General features: G+C 36.9%; 1 protein-coding gene across 4 annotated transcripts in view; it reads right to left on the bottom strand.

The window, feature by feature from the left end:
• MTHFD2L (methylenetetrahydrofolate dehydrogenase (NADP+ dependent) 2 like) overlaps positions 1-16,936 on the bottom strand; it is a 154,776-nt gene that overhangs the window by 75,260 nt on the left and 62,580 nt on the right. For all 4 annotated transcript variants that reach the window (XR_013168425.1, XM_077143172.1, XM_077143171.1 and 1 more), the window contains exon 5: positions 15,566-15,658. Coding sequence is in view for 3 of the 4 variants with exons in the window: in XM_077143172.1 (XP_076999287.1) it covers positions 15,566-15,658 (93 nt within the window). In the remaining variant the exon portion in view is untranslated. The remainder of the gene's footprint in view (positions 1-15,565; positions 15,659-16,936) is intronic.

A 16,936-nucleotide genomic window follows, 5' to 3' on the forward strand; every position in this document is an offset into this window, starting at 1 on the left:
ATTAGAATAGCTAGAAGGAAATATCTGAAACTGTTGAACTGTATTTCAGTAGCCTTGATTCTTGCAGACAATTGTATAATTATATAACTTTCAAAGTGTGTGATTGTGAAAATATTGTGGCTGTTACTCCCTTTAATCAGTGTATGGACAGATGATTAAAAAATAAGGACAAAAATAAATAAATAATAGGGGGGATAAGAAGTATGGGATGTTTTTGAGTGTTCTTTTTCATTTTCATTTTTATTCTTATACATTCTTTTTGAGTAATGAAAATGATTTAAAGTAATTATTGTGCTGATGAATATGCAACTATATATGATAATACTGTAAACCACTGACGGTACACTTGGGATGACTATAGGGTACGTGAATATATCTCAATAAAATTGCATTTAAAAAAAATATCAGAAATAGCCAAACAATTCTGTTAAAAAATATTTTTTTATCATTCATTTACCAAACATCTTTTCATCCCTTTTGAAAGTTCAATGAAATTATGAGAAACCTCAGCAATTCCAACTCACACATCCATAGGGATATTGGGTATCTATTCCATCCTGTGGAGCTGACTGCATCAGTTATTTTGTTCTATATGGCCCAATAGAAGTATATGCTCAGATCTGGAGGTACAAAGATAATAGAAGAACTCTTGTCCTCAGGGAACTTAGAATCTACCATGTGGGAGATGACTGGTAAAACTGAAAACCACTGCAATAAACAATACATTGGATATACACAAGGTGCATAGATAAAATTGATAAATGTAAAGAAAACTGCTAAGATCTTTCTTACCTATTATTAATAACTCTTGAGTAGCATGGACCAGCTGAAAAGTCACTTTCTCTGGGAGGCCTTCTGGGCTAATTTAAACCAAACCTTCCTACTATATGCACCCAAAGCACCTTGCACTTTCCTTTCACAACAATTTTCAAATGCTGTAAATGTATGTTGCTATTTGATTAATGTCTGCTTAGAGTAGATTATAAAGTCCAAGAAGGCAGAAACCAAGCAAGTTTTGATGTAGTCCAAGCACTAGTAGGGCTTAAAATGTGTTGAATAAATGAAGGGAGGGAGGGAAAATGCAGATCACATTAGACTTTAGGCTACGTGGATATGCCAGTACTTGGAAAGAGGCACACTCATGGAACAAGGTGAGAGACAAAAAGGAAAAGAGTTCCATGGGAAAAAAAAAGACACAGAGGCTCTTCCCTGATATACATCAACAAGGTGAAAAAGAGTTAATATGAGAAAGTAATTGAATACAATTCAGTAAGAATCTATTACGCATCTTATAGGTTACAGGTAAATCCCCAGAATTCTGATCAATTAGTCTAAAGTTTTCTTTATAAGAGAAGATTTTGATTTGGGTTTTGGTTTTTTTTTTTTCTCTCTCTTGGTAGTGAGGAGAAACTACCTCACAAGAGGGAAGAGACCATCATTCAAGCAGTTTCTCTCATTTGTGCCTTTTAATGTAACTGGTTGGCTGGCATTACAGAATTGTAGATAAGGAACAAGAAGGTGAAAAAGCTGTGTCTTTGCAGGTTTTAGGATTATATGAGCTGGCAGGGGTAGCCTGGCCTGGCAGGAGTGAAAGGAGAAGTGAACAGGAGTTCCAAGTCACACATACCAGTAGGAAATGTGGATGTATGTTAGTTCTTCTGCTCCGTGTGCTGTAATAGGACAAGCCACGGTTGGAGTAACTGTGTATGCAGGAAAATGGAATGATATTGACCACACCAACATCAGGAACTAGTAGTTACTTAGTAAGGCAATCAGGTTTGCCATTAGGTCTTCACAATCATGCAGTCTGAGTCAGTGGAAAGAACTTGGGCTTTGGAGGCAAGCAGATCTCCACTTGGACAATTATTAATTTTGTTACTAATGATGAGCCTTATTTTCCATATTTACAAAAATAGACACAATAAGACTTTCTATCCCTTGCCCTAGGTTTGCTGTAAACACAAAATTAATTAGATGAAAACACTGAGCATGATGCTTGGTATACAAGGGCATTCAATGAATGATAATTGCCTTTTCTTTCCTATTTTTCTAATTGAAGATTAAGTATAATATGAATATTGAATTGCATGAAGATTTACCAATATTTAATTACATGTGGTTTTATTTCTATTTACTTAAGTAAACCTTTAACTTAACTAACACCTTTTTATTTACACAGTTATTCTAGGATTAGGAGCACACCAACTAATTTCCATGCAGAGTTTACATTTCAGCTTTCCCAAAGAGAACTGAAGTATATTTCATGATAAGAAAACATTTAGTGGATATGGAGTCTCAAATGGCAGGTAAACAATTTTCTGATATGTTCTGTAAATTATTTGGTCATCAAAAAGTCAAATAAGTAATAAAGAAGTATTTACAAGGGGCCAGGGGAGAAAGGAGGAAATATTCAACTTCCAGATTTGGAGAATTTCTGATATTCTTTCAAGCAGTGGGGACAACCAAATCAATAGGCCAAGCCCTCAATCTTGGGGTTCATCCCTATGAAACTTATTCTTGCAAAAGATAGGCTAAGACTACTTAGAACTAGGCCTTAGAGTCATCCCCAGAGAACCATTTCTGTTGCTTAGATGTGACCTCTCCCTCTAAGCCTCAGATGAACTGACTGCCCTCCTCCCTACAGGGGACCTGATTCCCAGGAGTATAAATCTCCTTGGCAGTGAGGGACAGAACTCTAGGGATGAGCCGGGACCTGGCATCAAGGGATTGAGAAAACCTTCTTGACCAAAAGGGGGAAGAGAGAAAATAAAGTGTCAGTGCCTGAGAGATTTCAAACAGTTGAGAGGTTATCCTGGAGATTATTCTTATGCATTATATAGACATCCTTTTTCAGTTTATGGTGTATTGGAGTGACTGGAATGAAGTACCTGAAACTGCTGAGCTGTGTTCCAATAGCCTTGATTCTTGAAGACAAATATAAAACAATACAGCTTTTACAATGTGACTGTGTGATTGTGAAAACTTTGTGTCTAATGCTCCTTTTATCTGTAGTCTGGACAGATGAGTATAAAAATATGAATAAAAATAAGTAAATAATAGAAGGATAAGGGGTAAAATAAATTGGGTAGGTGGACATACTAATGGTCAATGAGAGGGAGGGGTAAGTAGTATGGTATGTATGAGATTTTTTCTTTTTATTTCTTTTTCTGGAATGATGCAAATTTTTTAAAACATGATCATGGTGATGAATACACAACTATGTGATGATGTTGTGAGCCACTGATTGTACACCATGTGTGGACTGTATGTGTGTGAAGATCTGTCAATAAAAACATTTTAAAAAAAGAAATGTCCCAGGAACTGAAGTTATTTCAGTTGAATAAATATTTTGGTATAAATTAATATGGACCTATGGCAACTAGGTATGGAGATGAAAGCATAATTTCAGCCCTTTCAACAGCTGAATAGTTCCTGTAGAATGCCAGTACACTCTTCCTGATTATCAACCATTCTGAAAGGGTCACACCCATATGGCAGGCTATGCTTGTAAATGCAAAAGAAATGTTGTGAATGCTGCAACTTCAATAAAGCAAATGATTTTTTAAAAGCCTAAACTGAACTCTCTATTTGAAGATTATTGAAATAATCTTCAAAGATTATTTTAAAATCTGTTTGCTGCCCACCCCTTAAAATTGCTTCTTTTTTAATTCAAATGCAGTAAATCTGGAGATAATGCCTTAAAGACCTAAAAGAACTTATGCTATTCTTAATACACACAGAGGGATCTTCATTCACATGGCGTGCCCCTTTATTTTAGGAATAGAAAACATTCCTAAAACTATCCTAAGAAGAATGTATATTATGTATATTGTGATGCGTCCTTTGGTGTATGTGCATGCATGTGTATTTTACAGAGACAAGGTGTGTTTGTTAGATTCAGTTGTCAACTTGGCCAGGTGAGCATACCTAGTTCTGTCGCTGCGGACACAAGCCAATGGTACATGAACCTCATCTGTTGCTAATTAACATCTGCAGTCGGCTAGGAGGCGTTTCTGCTTCAGTGAGTGACATTTGACTTAATTGGCTGGTGCTTAAATGAGAGAACGCAATGTAGCACAGCCTAGCAGCTGGGCATTCATCTCAGAACTAGCAGCTCAGCCCAGGCCTTTGGAGATGCAGAAAGAAGTCACCCCGGGGAAGGTTGTTGGAACCCAGGGCTTGGAGAGAAGACCAGCAGAGACCATCCTGTGCCTTCCACGTAAGAAAGAACCTCAGTGGAAAGTTAGCTGCCTTTCCTCTGAAGAACCAACAAAATAAATCCCCTTTTATTAAAAGCCAATCCATCTCTGGTGTGTTGCATTCTGGCAGCTAGCAAACTAGAACACAAGGTATCTTCCTGTTTATGCTTAAAATAAATGTGAGTTTCAATTATGAAGTATACACAATGGAAATGCAATAGAAATAAATGCACCTGCCTTTTTTTACAAGGTAATATCTGAGCCCTGACAATAATTATTACCTTGATTTGAAGGGTACCTATTAGTAAGATACTAGGAATGAGCTGTCTGCAATCTGTACCTATGACTTATTTACTTTCTTTTTTTTTTTTTTTGCATGGGCAGGGAATTGTACCCAGGTCTCTGACATGGCAGGTGAGAACTTTGCCACTGAGCCACCATGGCCCGCCCTAACTATGACTTATTTAAATTTGTTCTAACCACAATCATAAAGTCCACATTTGTGCATAGTACGTATTAATCCTCAGGTTTTGTAACTAAGGTAAATCATTCTAAAATAAGTAATTGTTAAGTAATCAAATTTGAAATAAATTTGGAGAAAATTCACTTTAGTGAAAGATAAGGTACAGAGCCTTCTCTGACAACATAAATTGGTAAAAGCAAAGAAGTTTCATAGAAGTTGACTCAGGAGGCACAACAGACATGTGCCGACATAGTGGTTTCTACCTTCTCATTGCTCCCTTCAGAACCAAACCACACCTAAAGCACAGTCAGATCCTCCACTGCTCATTCCAAAAGCATCTGTACAGATTATTGCAGAAATGTTGATGTGTGACATTTGATCCCTGCATCTTAAAAAATTTTCATTTTCCCTGGATTTTAATGAGAAGAATGGATGCTATTGCAAAGATACGCTAATAATGGCTAACTATAGATCTAATGAAATAACTTCATTTTCTGCCAGTCAACACATGTCTGGAAGAGACATCCACTCTGAACATACAGCAGGAATGATGACTTCACCTGAGAAGGACTCATATTCCTACCCACACAAGAAAGTAAAACAATAGTATTTTCTAATTTCTTCATTGAAGACAGTCATCATTTCTTAGTTGTTTCTCTGCCTCCTCCCTACTTTACCTTTGAACTCTGCAGGTGCAAGCTCTGTGTCAATGGTGTTGATGCAATGCCTTATTAAGCCTTCATGAAATGGAACAGCCCCAAACAAGGTATCGGGGAGAATCTGAGCCTGGGTGGGTCCTGAAGAAATTATCTGCCCCTATTAATGTCCTCCTTAACTTTTAGGGAAAAACTTAAACCCAGAGAAGCTCCCGAGTTCTAAAGAAGGAGGTTTGTTCATTCAACAAGGAGTTTTCAGGTCCTGAGTGCAAGGTCATCACTAGGTTCAAGAAATACAAAGATAAAAAGGATAAATAAGGCATTGTTCTAGTTGCTGCAAATGCCACAATATAGTGAGTGTCATGGTCACCTTCAATGCTGACACTCTGTAATTCATGTTTGTCCCTACTCATTACATATCACATCTAAATACCATTCTCCTGCTCTATTTTGTTGCACTTCCAAATTCACAATAAGATCTTTGAGTGAACACTTTCCTATTTTAAATAAAGACATACAGTGTCATCCCATGATAGCCTGATGTATTTACATTTAGCACAATATTGAGGTACATTTCATGCCTTATATTTATTTTATTAAACAGACATTTTACAGCTATAAATTAAGACTTGGTAAAGCCTAAATTTAAAATAAGGTCAATTAAAAACTAACAAATCTAGAAGGAGCTAGGTTCATTGAAGTTAGGGTAGGAAAAATGCCTAAAGTCCCTTGTTCAGTGTAGTCCAGACAATATTTACAGAATCATTTGTTGAAGTGAGCAGTAATCTTCAAGGACATATACTAAGAGTAGCTTTTCAATAGTCTACTCACATACCAGAAAAAATATATAATGTGTTTTAGACACTACATATTTATTAGCTATAGATTAGATGCACTAGAACTTACCTTGTTTTTAACATAGAGACATCATTTGCTGCCAGAAGCAGCTAGGACTTTCAATCCCAACCAGCATGAAGACCTGACATGTCTTAAACTGGCTTGACCGGAGCTTCAGGAAAATTGAATGGACAGCCCAAGCGTGGCAGAACAAATAGAGAATAGACTGGATGACCAGGAAAAACAATGGAGGAAAATGGATCCAAAACATGTAACATTATTGTTCTCAAGTTGTAGTTTTTAAAGAGTAAGTCAATAGACATTTCAAGCAAAATTTAGGCAACCCAGTTTCAGAAATTAGATAAGCAGATCATAAAGGATTGAGAAAAAAATCTTCTTGTTTTTAAGGGATTAGAGTTAACAGGTATGAGAAATAGATGGTTTCTTAAATCAGGCTCTTGCTGATGGAAAAATACTATAAAGATACAATAGGCTGTGAGAATTAAAGCTTGAAAATTGTTTACAGGCTTAGCCACATAATAGGAATCAAATGAGGTTAAGGTAAAGTATATGATGGTCATGACAAATCTACTGTGAACAGACCAGAAATGCTAGCATGAAGAATTATAAGCTTGAGAAACATTTATTGATGAAGCTTAAGCCTATGCTTATAAAGGGTCAATGTTTATAAAATTAACTCAATTTTCAATGAATTTGCCTCTACAACGCAGTTTACTTTGGCTCATTCAAAGACATTTTCTTACATTATTCTAACAATGTTTTCAAAGATGATTAAAGGTAGGGCTGCAAGGCAGCAAGTATGAAGCAGCAAAGATTTAGAAAAATATCATTTTTTTTCTTACACAACCAAAGTGAATGCTGCAGCAAGAATAGGCAACCTTTCATTAGCACTGGTACTGCAGAGGCAAGAAGGCAATGTTTTGGATCTCACGTCAACCAACGTGTATCAGACACGCCAGAACAGGATTGCTCAATCCATGTCGTCTTTTCTTCACATAATATAAACTCAATTTAGATGGTGTTATCCATGCCTTAGTGTCCATCCTACTGATGCTAATGACTTCCAAACCTGTCAATCCAGAACAGTTTTTTCCTAAACTCCAAATTTACAAATATCAATCTCTACTACACTTTTCCATGTGAGTATTCCATATCTACCTCAAACTCAAGCTCAAACTGAATTCATTATCTCCTCTTACCCACTCTTCATCTACCCTTCCTAAACCTTGCTTCCTTTGTACAGTCCCCTACTTGTTAATCTTCATATCATCTACTCAGGACTCAAAGCCAGTCAGTTTTTCTAGTCTACTTTCTTCTCCTCTTTCTCATGTTCAGCTACTTCTGTATTAGTTTAGATCCCCATCAATGCCACTTTCAGTCTCATCTTTCCTCATGAGCAACTAGAGAGATACCTCTAAAATATAAATATGACCATGTTCTTCCAATACTTAAAACCATTTAAAGGTTGCCCATTACTTGCAGGGAAAAGAACAGATATCTTAGTCTATTACTATGCTATCTGGCCCCTTCTTTTTTTTTATTAAAAAATATTTTTATTGTAAACAACAAATAACACACAGACATTCTTGACATACAAACATTTTTGATATGGTTACAATCAATGGCTCACAATATCATCATATAGTTGTGTATTCATCACCATGAACATTTTTTTGAACATTTGCATTTATCCAGCAAAAGAAATAACAGAGAAAAAACTCTTACATGCCATCCCCTTACCCCTCTCTCTCATTGACCACTTGTATTTCAATCTACTCAATTTATTTTAACCTTTGTTCCCCCTATTATTTGTTTATTTCTTATCCATATTTTTTACTCATTTTTCCATACTGTAGGTAAAAAGGGCACCAGACACAAGGTTTTCACAGTCACACAATCACATTGCAAAAGTTATATCCTTATACAATCATCTTCAAGAAACATGGCTACCTGAACACAGCTCTACAGATTCAAATACTTCCCTCTAGCCCTTCTAATACACCATAAACTAAAAAGGAGATAGCTATATAATGTATAAGAATAACCTCCAGGATAATGTCTCAACTCTGAAATCTCTCAGCCACTGACACTTTATTTTGTCTCATTTCTCTCTTCCCCCTTTCAATAGAGAAAGTTTTCTCAATCCCCTGATTCCAAGTCCTAGCTCATCCTAGGATTTCTGTCCCACATTGCCACGGAGATTTACATCCCTGGGAGTCATGTCCCATGTAGAAGTGGGGAGGGCGGTGAGTTTGCTTGCCGTGTTGGCTGAGAGAGAGAGAGGTGGCCTCTTCTTAATATTCAACTTCATTACAGACAGGTACCTGCCATTCTAACATTTTATTTGATAGATGCATACTGTTTTTACTGATCTTAGCTGCTAAACGTCCCCTCCCTTTTTATTCTGCTCAGTGACTTTCTGTTTATTCTGTGAGTGTGGACCCAGATCAATCACCTAATCTTCAGAATCAGTAGAGCATGATTCTATCCTCGAGGGGCATCTCTCTCCCTCTCTCTCTCAATCTCTCTTTGTCAATCTTTCTTTCCATATATGCAACATAATATTAATCACAATACAATGCTAGACCAGAAGGATGGAAAATCATATCCATTCAGTATGAATTATGTACTTGGCACTTAATTCTTGTATCAATCTGTAATACTAGCATTTCTATTCACATTTTACAATAGTTGAAAATGATGCTCAGAGTTAGGTGTGATTTCAAGGTTAAAATTGAAATTTAAACCAGATCCTCCTTACTTTAAAGACCATGCTTCCTCCATTACAACACCCTGCCTCTTAGTCTAGTCATTATCGTTTATACCATAGATTGCCTTTTTCTCACACACGTTCCTAAAGCTTTGTAGTATACCTACAAAGTATAGTAGTATAATACAAATGTTATAACAAAGGCTTGAATGTTAATTTTGGTTTTGTAAATATAAATAGCCATTCTCAAGAAAATAAAGAACTCAAGACCAAGGTAATAAATAGTATAGGAACCTCATGCAAATAATCTTAGGTATTTACAAAAGGCTCACAGTTGTTTACTGTATTATGTACAATAGTAAAAAACCGGAAGCCATCTAAATGTCCAACATTCAATAAATAAATTATAGTATATTTATACTATAGAACACTACACAGTCAGAAATCATGTTTTAGAAAACGCTCTTTATGAGGAAAAATCTACACAATGTAGAGCTGTAGGAAGCTGTAGGACACATATGGCGCACAGGGTAAAAGAACTGTGTAAACATTTGGTCTTAAAAATAAATATAAAACAATTTATAGGCCATACATCAAACTGTTAATACTCATTCTCTTTGATTAAGATAATGGGTTATTTTGCTCTCTATTGTCCATGTTGCCCAGGTTTTTGCATTAGGAGTAGGAGAAAAAATTAATTAGCCAAGTCTCTACCCTGAACTGCCTTGCGATACATTGATGAGACCATCTGGTGGCCATCAGGGAAGCTCTGCCCACTTGGTAACTTATGACCTAGGGATGGATGATACCGGGAGGAACAGGCGGGGAGGGAGGGCAGCGAAAGAGAGAAAGACTGAGGTGGATGAACGTCTGAGCTCCAAGGACACACAGTACGTGGCAGAGTTGGGATTTAAATCCAATGATTCTTACTCCAGGGCCTCTTTTTTATACTACCCTAACTGCTGAAAATAATAGACACAGCTGAGAAAAATGACACACTTAGGAAGGAGGGAAGAAACTCTAAATGGAGAAGCAGAGGCTCACCAAAGGGAAAAAGCTGGAGAAAGACAGCAGGACATAGAAGAGCAATAGCATTAGTGAAGCCATGAGATACAGGACGTGCCCAGGCTATGCGTGAGCAACTCCCAAGTCTCGTGAACTCTATGGAATAGGCTACTTTCATGTCCCACCCCTTGGAACGTCTCAGTCTCCTGGAATCCTGATAATTAGTAACACTGTTCCCAGGAGGAGGAAATTTACTAAAGGAAAAACCCTACTGAGAACATAAGATGATGTTTCATGTGAGTATATACAGAATTTGATAATTGGATGGGAAAGTGGTGAAAGGAAATTGGTTGGTCACTTAACATTTCATGACGAGTAAGAATGAATATTCCAAATTACTCCATTGAATTGCTCATTTATCTTGTTTTATATTACAGTGTCTATCATTAAAAGTGTTGCAATAGAGAGACGCTAGAATTACAAATATGAAGGTTCATTCATCACGCCAGAGGGGTTGGCTTAATGGACAAAATGCCAACTTTCACCACTGAGCACTCTGTATCCAGAGGTCAGCATGCAAGCGGTCTTGACTCAGGGCCTCATCTTCTGAATGAAGTGAGTTCCACGGAGTTTACCCAGATGGGTGGAGGGTCCTGTAGACTATGTCTGGAAAATAACTTGCCTCCTCTGCCTGGGAAATGAAAATGACTAGAACATTTACGACCTTAGGATTTCTCCTGATTTCCCTGAAGCAAGAATTATGAAAGAGCCTAAGGATGTTCTAACTATTCTTAGAATGGTGCCCTATCCTGGCTACCTTTCCTTTCTTTATCATTAGTCTTATACAAAGCCAGTTTAGGCTGCCCTTAAAGTATTCTCTTTCTTCCTCTTTACTCTTTCTTAATACATTTCATCATTTCTTACTCTTAATATTTATACTCAAATCACTCCCTTCATCCACTTAGTGATCTGAACTACTCTTTAATGAATGAATATTTCACCTTTATGGTATCACTCTATGCACATGGGTAGCAAGCTAAAAAAACAACAGTCTCAGTCCCTGCTGTAGACTAGTAAAATGACAGACTAGTAAGATAAACAGGTGCTAAGTGCTATAAATGTGGTAAATTAAGGTACAATAGAAACAGATTAATTGTCTCAGTGAATCTGAGTAAGAAGTTTGAAGCCTCTTACTTGTAATTGCATAGTTTGGGTCTGATTTTTCAGATTTGGGCTTCTAGATTGTGCTAAATCCCATTTTTGATGTTTAAAGGTAAGTGGTACATAGTTAAACTGAGAAGATTAGTACTATAGGAATTTGGGGTGAGATTAGTATTAATATAAACCAATTTTATTCAGGCTCCATAATCTTCAGGAGATTTATGTAAAGTTTCTTCTTATATATTCAGACTTCATTCACCACATTCTTCACTGTCATCTCTCAGACATTATCAGTATTTCCGATACATCATGTGCTCCTCCTCCTTCCAGTCTTCCTGATTTCTCCTCGATGGGACTGTTTCCTTCTATGCTGACATCCTAGTTATGACAGGGATCCAGCATTCCCTGTTCCAGCTGCCAGGGCCACTAGATCACTATCTCTTTCTTTAATACTCACTGTGAATTGAAAATGCTTATTTCCCACACATAATGCATGATGTGATCATTTTAGTAATACTTTATCCCTATCGTCCGGTCACATGGAATTTCTTTTTTATGTTAACCCATGCTTTCTCTATAATTTAATTGTAATTTATCAATATGTTTTTTTAATCACTAACTTCCCAGGTGATTATTGAAGAAAAGTGGAAATGCAGCAATCTTTAGTTATTTCTTATAAAGTTCTCAATTTTTTTTCATGAAACGTAGCAATGTTTAGTTATTTCTTGTAACGCTCTCAATTGTTTTCTCAATATTCCATTCTTCAGGACATCTGCAGTGCTATATACAGGGCTGTCTTCCAGCATTAAGCACAGTCAGAGGTTTCTGAGCTGGACTAAAAAGTAAGCAACAGGACCAGTTCCCTCTGATTTCTCTACAAATGTCTTCAGGCCAGGATTAGGAAGGTGTGTGGCCAATTTGGCCCGGTCTAAACTGCCGCTTACCTCAGCGGTGCCCTCTGGTGGTGAAAAGGAACCTTGGGTGGGGTTACTGCAGTCAGTCTGTCCCACCTAAGGGCCTTAGTACTTCCTGGTTCCCACTTTAACTTTATGTAGGCGTAATCCTTCTTTTCCTTTTTCTTTTTCTTTCCTGTTTTTTGTTTGTTTGTTTTTAACACCTGTACTCAATGTGATTTAGGCCATTACAAAGAAGGACACAGTGAATCCACAGGAGAAAACTCAAGGATAAGGTGGCATAACAATTTGTGACGTAAAGTTTGATTCAGTCATTAAAGAATGTCTGTGGTTCTTACAAGAGGATTCTCATGCTCATCTGCCATTTCAGTAAGTAAACAGAACATGATCATGGATATATACTGAGGGAACTTGCTCCAGGAAAAGAAATTATTCATTCAATACTATAATTGGCAAATGCAAACTAAAGGCAACTGTGAAATGTTCTTTGTAAGTTCTTAACATGCTTAACATCCTGTAGCACTTTTAAAAAATAAGCAAATTCCATCTGTCTAAAGTTAGATATGGACAAGAATGGCCATGCAAATCCCTCTTTATTCACCAAAACCTAAGTCTTGTTTGTGAATCCAAGTGTTTTTAAAAAGAAGTCAATATTTGTCTCCCGTGAATGTGTCAGTAAACTACTATATCAGTAGTTTACTTCGTGTTGATCTGTGGCTTGAAAAGTTTATTGTTTCTATGGGCATCTATCTTATTTTTTCAATCCAGATCAAAAATTTCCATTTGATATCATCTGAACATAATTTCTCAGCAAAACTGTTCTCACTTACTGATGACTTCTGGAAAAGGGAATATTTCTATTTTTACTCTATGAGGAGACAAGTCACTATTGCTGAATTCATCTCAATTTATTCAAGTTTCCAAAAGAGGGCCTATATAATAATATGGAATTGAATTAAATTTGGTTGAAACTAATTTGAACTATCTTTATTCCCTTAATCAAACTTAATGGCTTCTGGAACTTATACTTTCCCTTTCTAGTTTGTAAATATTCAGGAATCAAGGCTTAAAGTCTAAAAATTACCAATAGCATCTAATTGGTAAGCAAAATGAAGGTTTGATTCAAGCCTTAGATGAAGCAAGAAGAGGCAGTTGTCTCTGAAACAGAAATAATATGCGGTATGAAGAAAGGCAAATATAAAGGGTAGGACTATTTTATAGGCTTGAATATAAAAAATGATGGAAAAACCTACAATAGGTACAATGTACATTCACCAAATGAATGTACAATAACTGTTCTGTTTCCACTCTTTCCCCTCTAGGGTCAATTCTTGACACAGCCCCAGTGATCTTTTGGAAACATTGACCATGTCAATTTCCTGCTCTCGCCATCCCTGGCTTATCCTAAAGCCCTCACCATAGCCTCCAAAGCCATACGTGAGCCAGCTCTGGCTACCTTTCCCACATCATTTCCTCCCAGTCTCCCATAACATATATTTAATTCAAATTGGAACACTATAACACACTCTCAAATACCCATGTCCTGGAACACAGTAGGCATGCTTCTCCCTATGGACGTTTGTAGTTGCTCTTCCCACTACCTGGAAAGCTCCTCTTCGGAGATATTGCCTTGGTTTATTCATCACTTTATACAGGTTTTTATCAGTCAAGGTCCTGACAGGAAGCAAAATTCACCTCAGATGCATCAAGTGAAGAGATGTTAGTGAAGGGATTTCTTTTTTTTGCAGAGGAACATGGGATGTTGAGGCATTTAGAGGTCAGCCACAGCAGAAAGCTTGAACCGTCCCTAAGTCTGAGAGGGCAGAGGAGGAAATAGTGTTATTACAGCCCAGTGAGAGCCAGTGCCATGGAGGAAAGGCCCACAGCAGAAACCAAGACACACAGACACGGGCACAGAAAGGAGGCAGAAGGAGAAACGGAGAAGAAACGCTGACGCTGACCTGACCTTCCCCTCCCTCTCCCTCTTCCCTTCGGCTGATGCCAAACCTTGCGTGGTCATCATCCCTGAGGCAGAGCAGGGCAGGGAAAGGCAGAGTTCGGATGTGCTGGGAAAATGCAGAATGGTCAGAAAAATGATTTTACTCAAAAGGTCACCTCCTCAGAAAGAACTCTGCCGACCAGCCTATCTAAAAAAACACCACATGCAACCTCTTACCGCCTCACCCAACTTTATTTTTCATTATGACACTTATCAATAACTGACATATTGTGTTGTCTGTTTATTTGCTACCTCTCCCACTAAATTATAAGGTCTATAAGAACTGGGATTTTGTCATTTTTATTCACTGTTAAGTTTCTTCTGATGCATAGTAAGAGTCCAGTGCTATTGAATGAATGAATAAATGAATAAATTTACTACCTCAAAATAATCCCTTCTGGTTAAAATCAGAATTAATAATAAACTCTCAAAAATCTGTAAGTGAATTATCCACCCACAACCTCTCTACCCTCCTGCCCTTACCATGTTCCAAAATAACTTTATTGCTAACTTATCCTGCAGAGCAACACAAATAAATTTAATTTTTCTTTCATGCATCAAAATACAGATTAACAGAAACTAAGAATTGGAGGAAACATTAAAATCCCAATCCTCCACTCAATATATGAAAAATGTTCTATAATGATCCTAAATGGTAAAGAGTAAAAAAAGGAACGTAACACCATCCCCATGGAACACAGATTCAAAAAAATATTCTAAAACACAAGTCTTTGCATGTGTTTACAACATAAGTCTTTGCATGTGTTTTAGACAAGATATATAATTTATAAAAATATTTTAATAATTTTAAAAGACAGCATGAGATTTTCTTTTCATTCAAAGGGGGCAAGAGTTAAAGATTGGCAAATAATGCTCCATAGCATTCTAAGTTCTTATCTGTCATTTCCCCATTCACTGCAAGGATAAGGAACTCAGCATCACAAGAACTGGTCATTTTCAGGCAGCTTTGATTATTAGAAAAGTATTTTTTTTCCTCATGTTAAAAAAAAAATCTGCCACACCTTCAAGTCATACTTTCTTTCTTTCATCCCAGACTTCCTCAGTTCATTAAGCCGCAGCTCACGTGTCAAAATTTTTGGAAATGTTATCATACTATATGTTCTCCTTTGGACATCATCCAGTCCATCAACTTTTCCCTTAGAGTGTAGATTCCAGAACATGATTCTTCAGCCCTGGATAAATCTATCTCTTCCCTTTACCTGGACACTATATGTTTTAATGTAACTTAAGGGTACACTTGTTTCATTTTTTTCTTCTACAGCCACAATAAATTATTGACCCACATTGGCCTCTTTCCATAAATGTTACTTAGTTAACTTTGTTAAAGTAATTATCTTATTCTGTCACGTCAAAAGCTCTCTGAATTTTCCACAATGAATTGGCAAATGGTAACATAGGCATGATGGACCAATATGATGATTGCCAAGAGACAGAATCTAGTTGATAGAAGTTAGTCAGATACACACCCAACTCACCCAAGAAGCTATCTGTTCTTTCAAATCTGTAAGCAATTAGGACAGGAAATACCCTGCTGATGACATTCAACCAAATAAAAGCCACTTATTTTTAAGTGACTTACCTGCAGCTACTATGATAATATCTGCCAGCTGAGTATGGATCTTCAATTGTTCTTTGGGAGTATATCTATGAGTTATTGTCACAGTTGCATCACCTGTAATGCAAAAGAACTTCCATTAATGATTATTGAGGCTTTTCAAATTTTTGAACTACTGTGTAGTTACTATAGAAGAGCTGCTTTGAAGTGATTAAACCACTTTGAGAGCAAAAGCTAGATAAAAAAATACAGAAAACCCAAAATATTGTACCCTTCAATTGAACAAGTGAAAAATCAAATGAAGCCAAATAAGGCTAAATGCTGATCATCATAAGAAAGCTCTAATGATTTGAAACCAGTAGATGAAAATTCTTTGACTGGTTAATACACGGGAGTAGGGGATACAAAGATGAGATGTCTATTCCTGAGGAACTCATTGGTTTGATAATAGGACAGATACATAAATACTTAGAATAAGAAAATAAGTGCACCAAAAATTGGATAAAATACTGTGGGAGCACAGGTGAGAGATTACTTCTGCCTGGATGAGGTATCAAGAAGGGGTTCCAAAAGAGGCAATATATATTTTTTTAGGTCTTAAAGTATTGGCAAGAATATACTAATTACAGAAGTAAGAAAAAACCATTCCAAGCTAAAAGAATAGCAGGAAAAAATGGGCCAACTTTGAAATTATATGTTTAGGAAATTGAGAGGACTAGGACATAAAAGGAACCTCTGTTGGTTTGAAACAGTTGTGTACTCCAGAAAAGCCATGTTCTTTAATTCTAATCAATATTGTTAGGTGGGATCTTTGTGATTAAGTTGTTTCCATGGAGATTTGAACTACCTGTTCAAGGCAGGTCACTTACTGGAACCCTTTAAGAAGGAATCATTTTTGGAAAACTTTCAGAACCAACAGAGCCAACATGAGACAACAGATGTCTGGAGATGCTGAAAGAAAACACCCCCAGGGAAGATGTTTGAAATGAGAAACCTAAGGACCAGCAGATACCAGCCATGTGCTTTCCCAGCTGACAGAGGTGTTTTGAACCCATTGGCCTTCCTTGAGTCAAGATATCATTCTCGCGGATGCTTGTTAGACATTTTTATCGCCCTAGAACTGCAAACTTGCAACTTAATAAGTTCCCTCTTTAAAAGCCATTCCATTTCTGGTATATTGCATTCCAGCAGCTTTAGCAAACCAATACTGAACCTTTAATACATGCCTTAGTGAAGTAATGGATGAATAAGACAGTTTAGCAAACTAAGAAATGCCAATTCTTAAAGTGTAAGCCAAGAGAAATGAGTGAAGGGCAGTGATGTAGAGCAGTCAAGGAAGGAGGTCCTGTTAAGAATATGGCTGTAAGACAGCATCTTCCTCTCTGCCTCCTAGGT

Source organism: Tamandua tetradactyla, chromosome 24 (genome assembly GCF_023851605.1).
Source record: "Tamandua tetradactyla isolate mTamTet1 chromosome 24, mTamTet1.pri, whole genome shotgun sequence".
NCBI classification, from domain to species: Eukaryota; Metazoa; Chordata; class Mammalia; order Pilosa; family Myrmecophagidae; genus Tamandua; species Tamandua tetradactyla.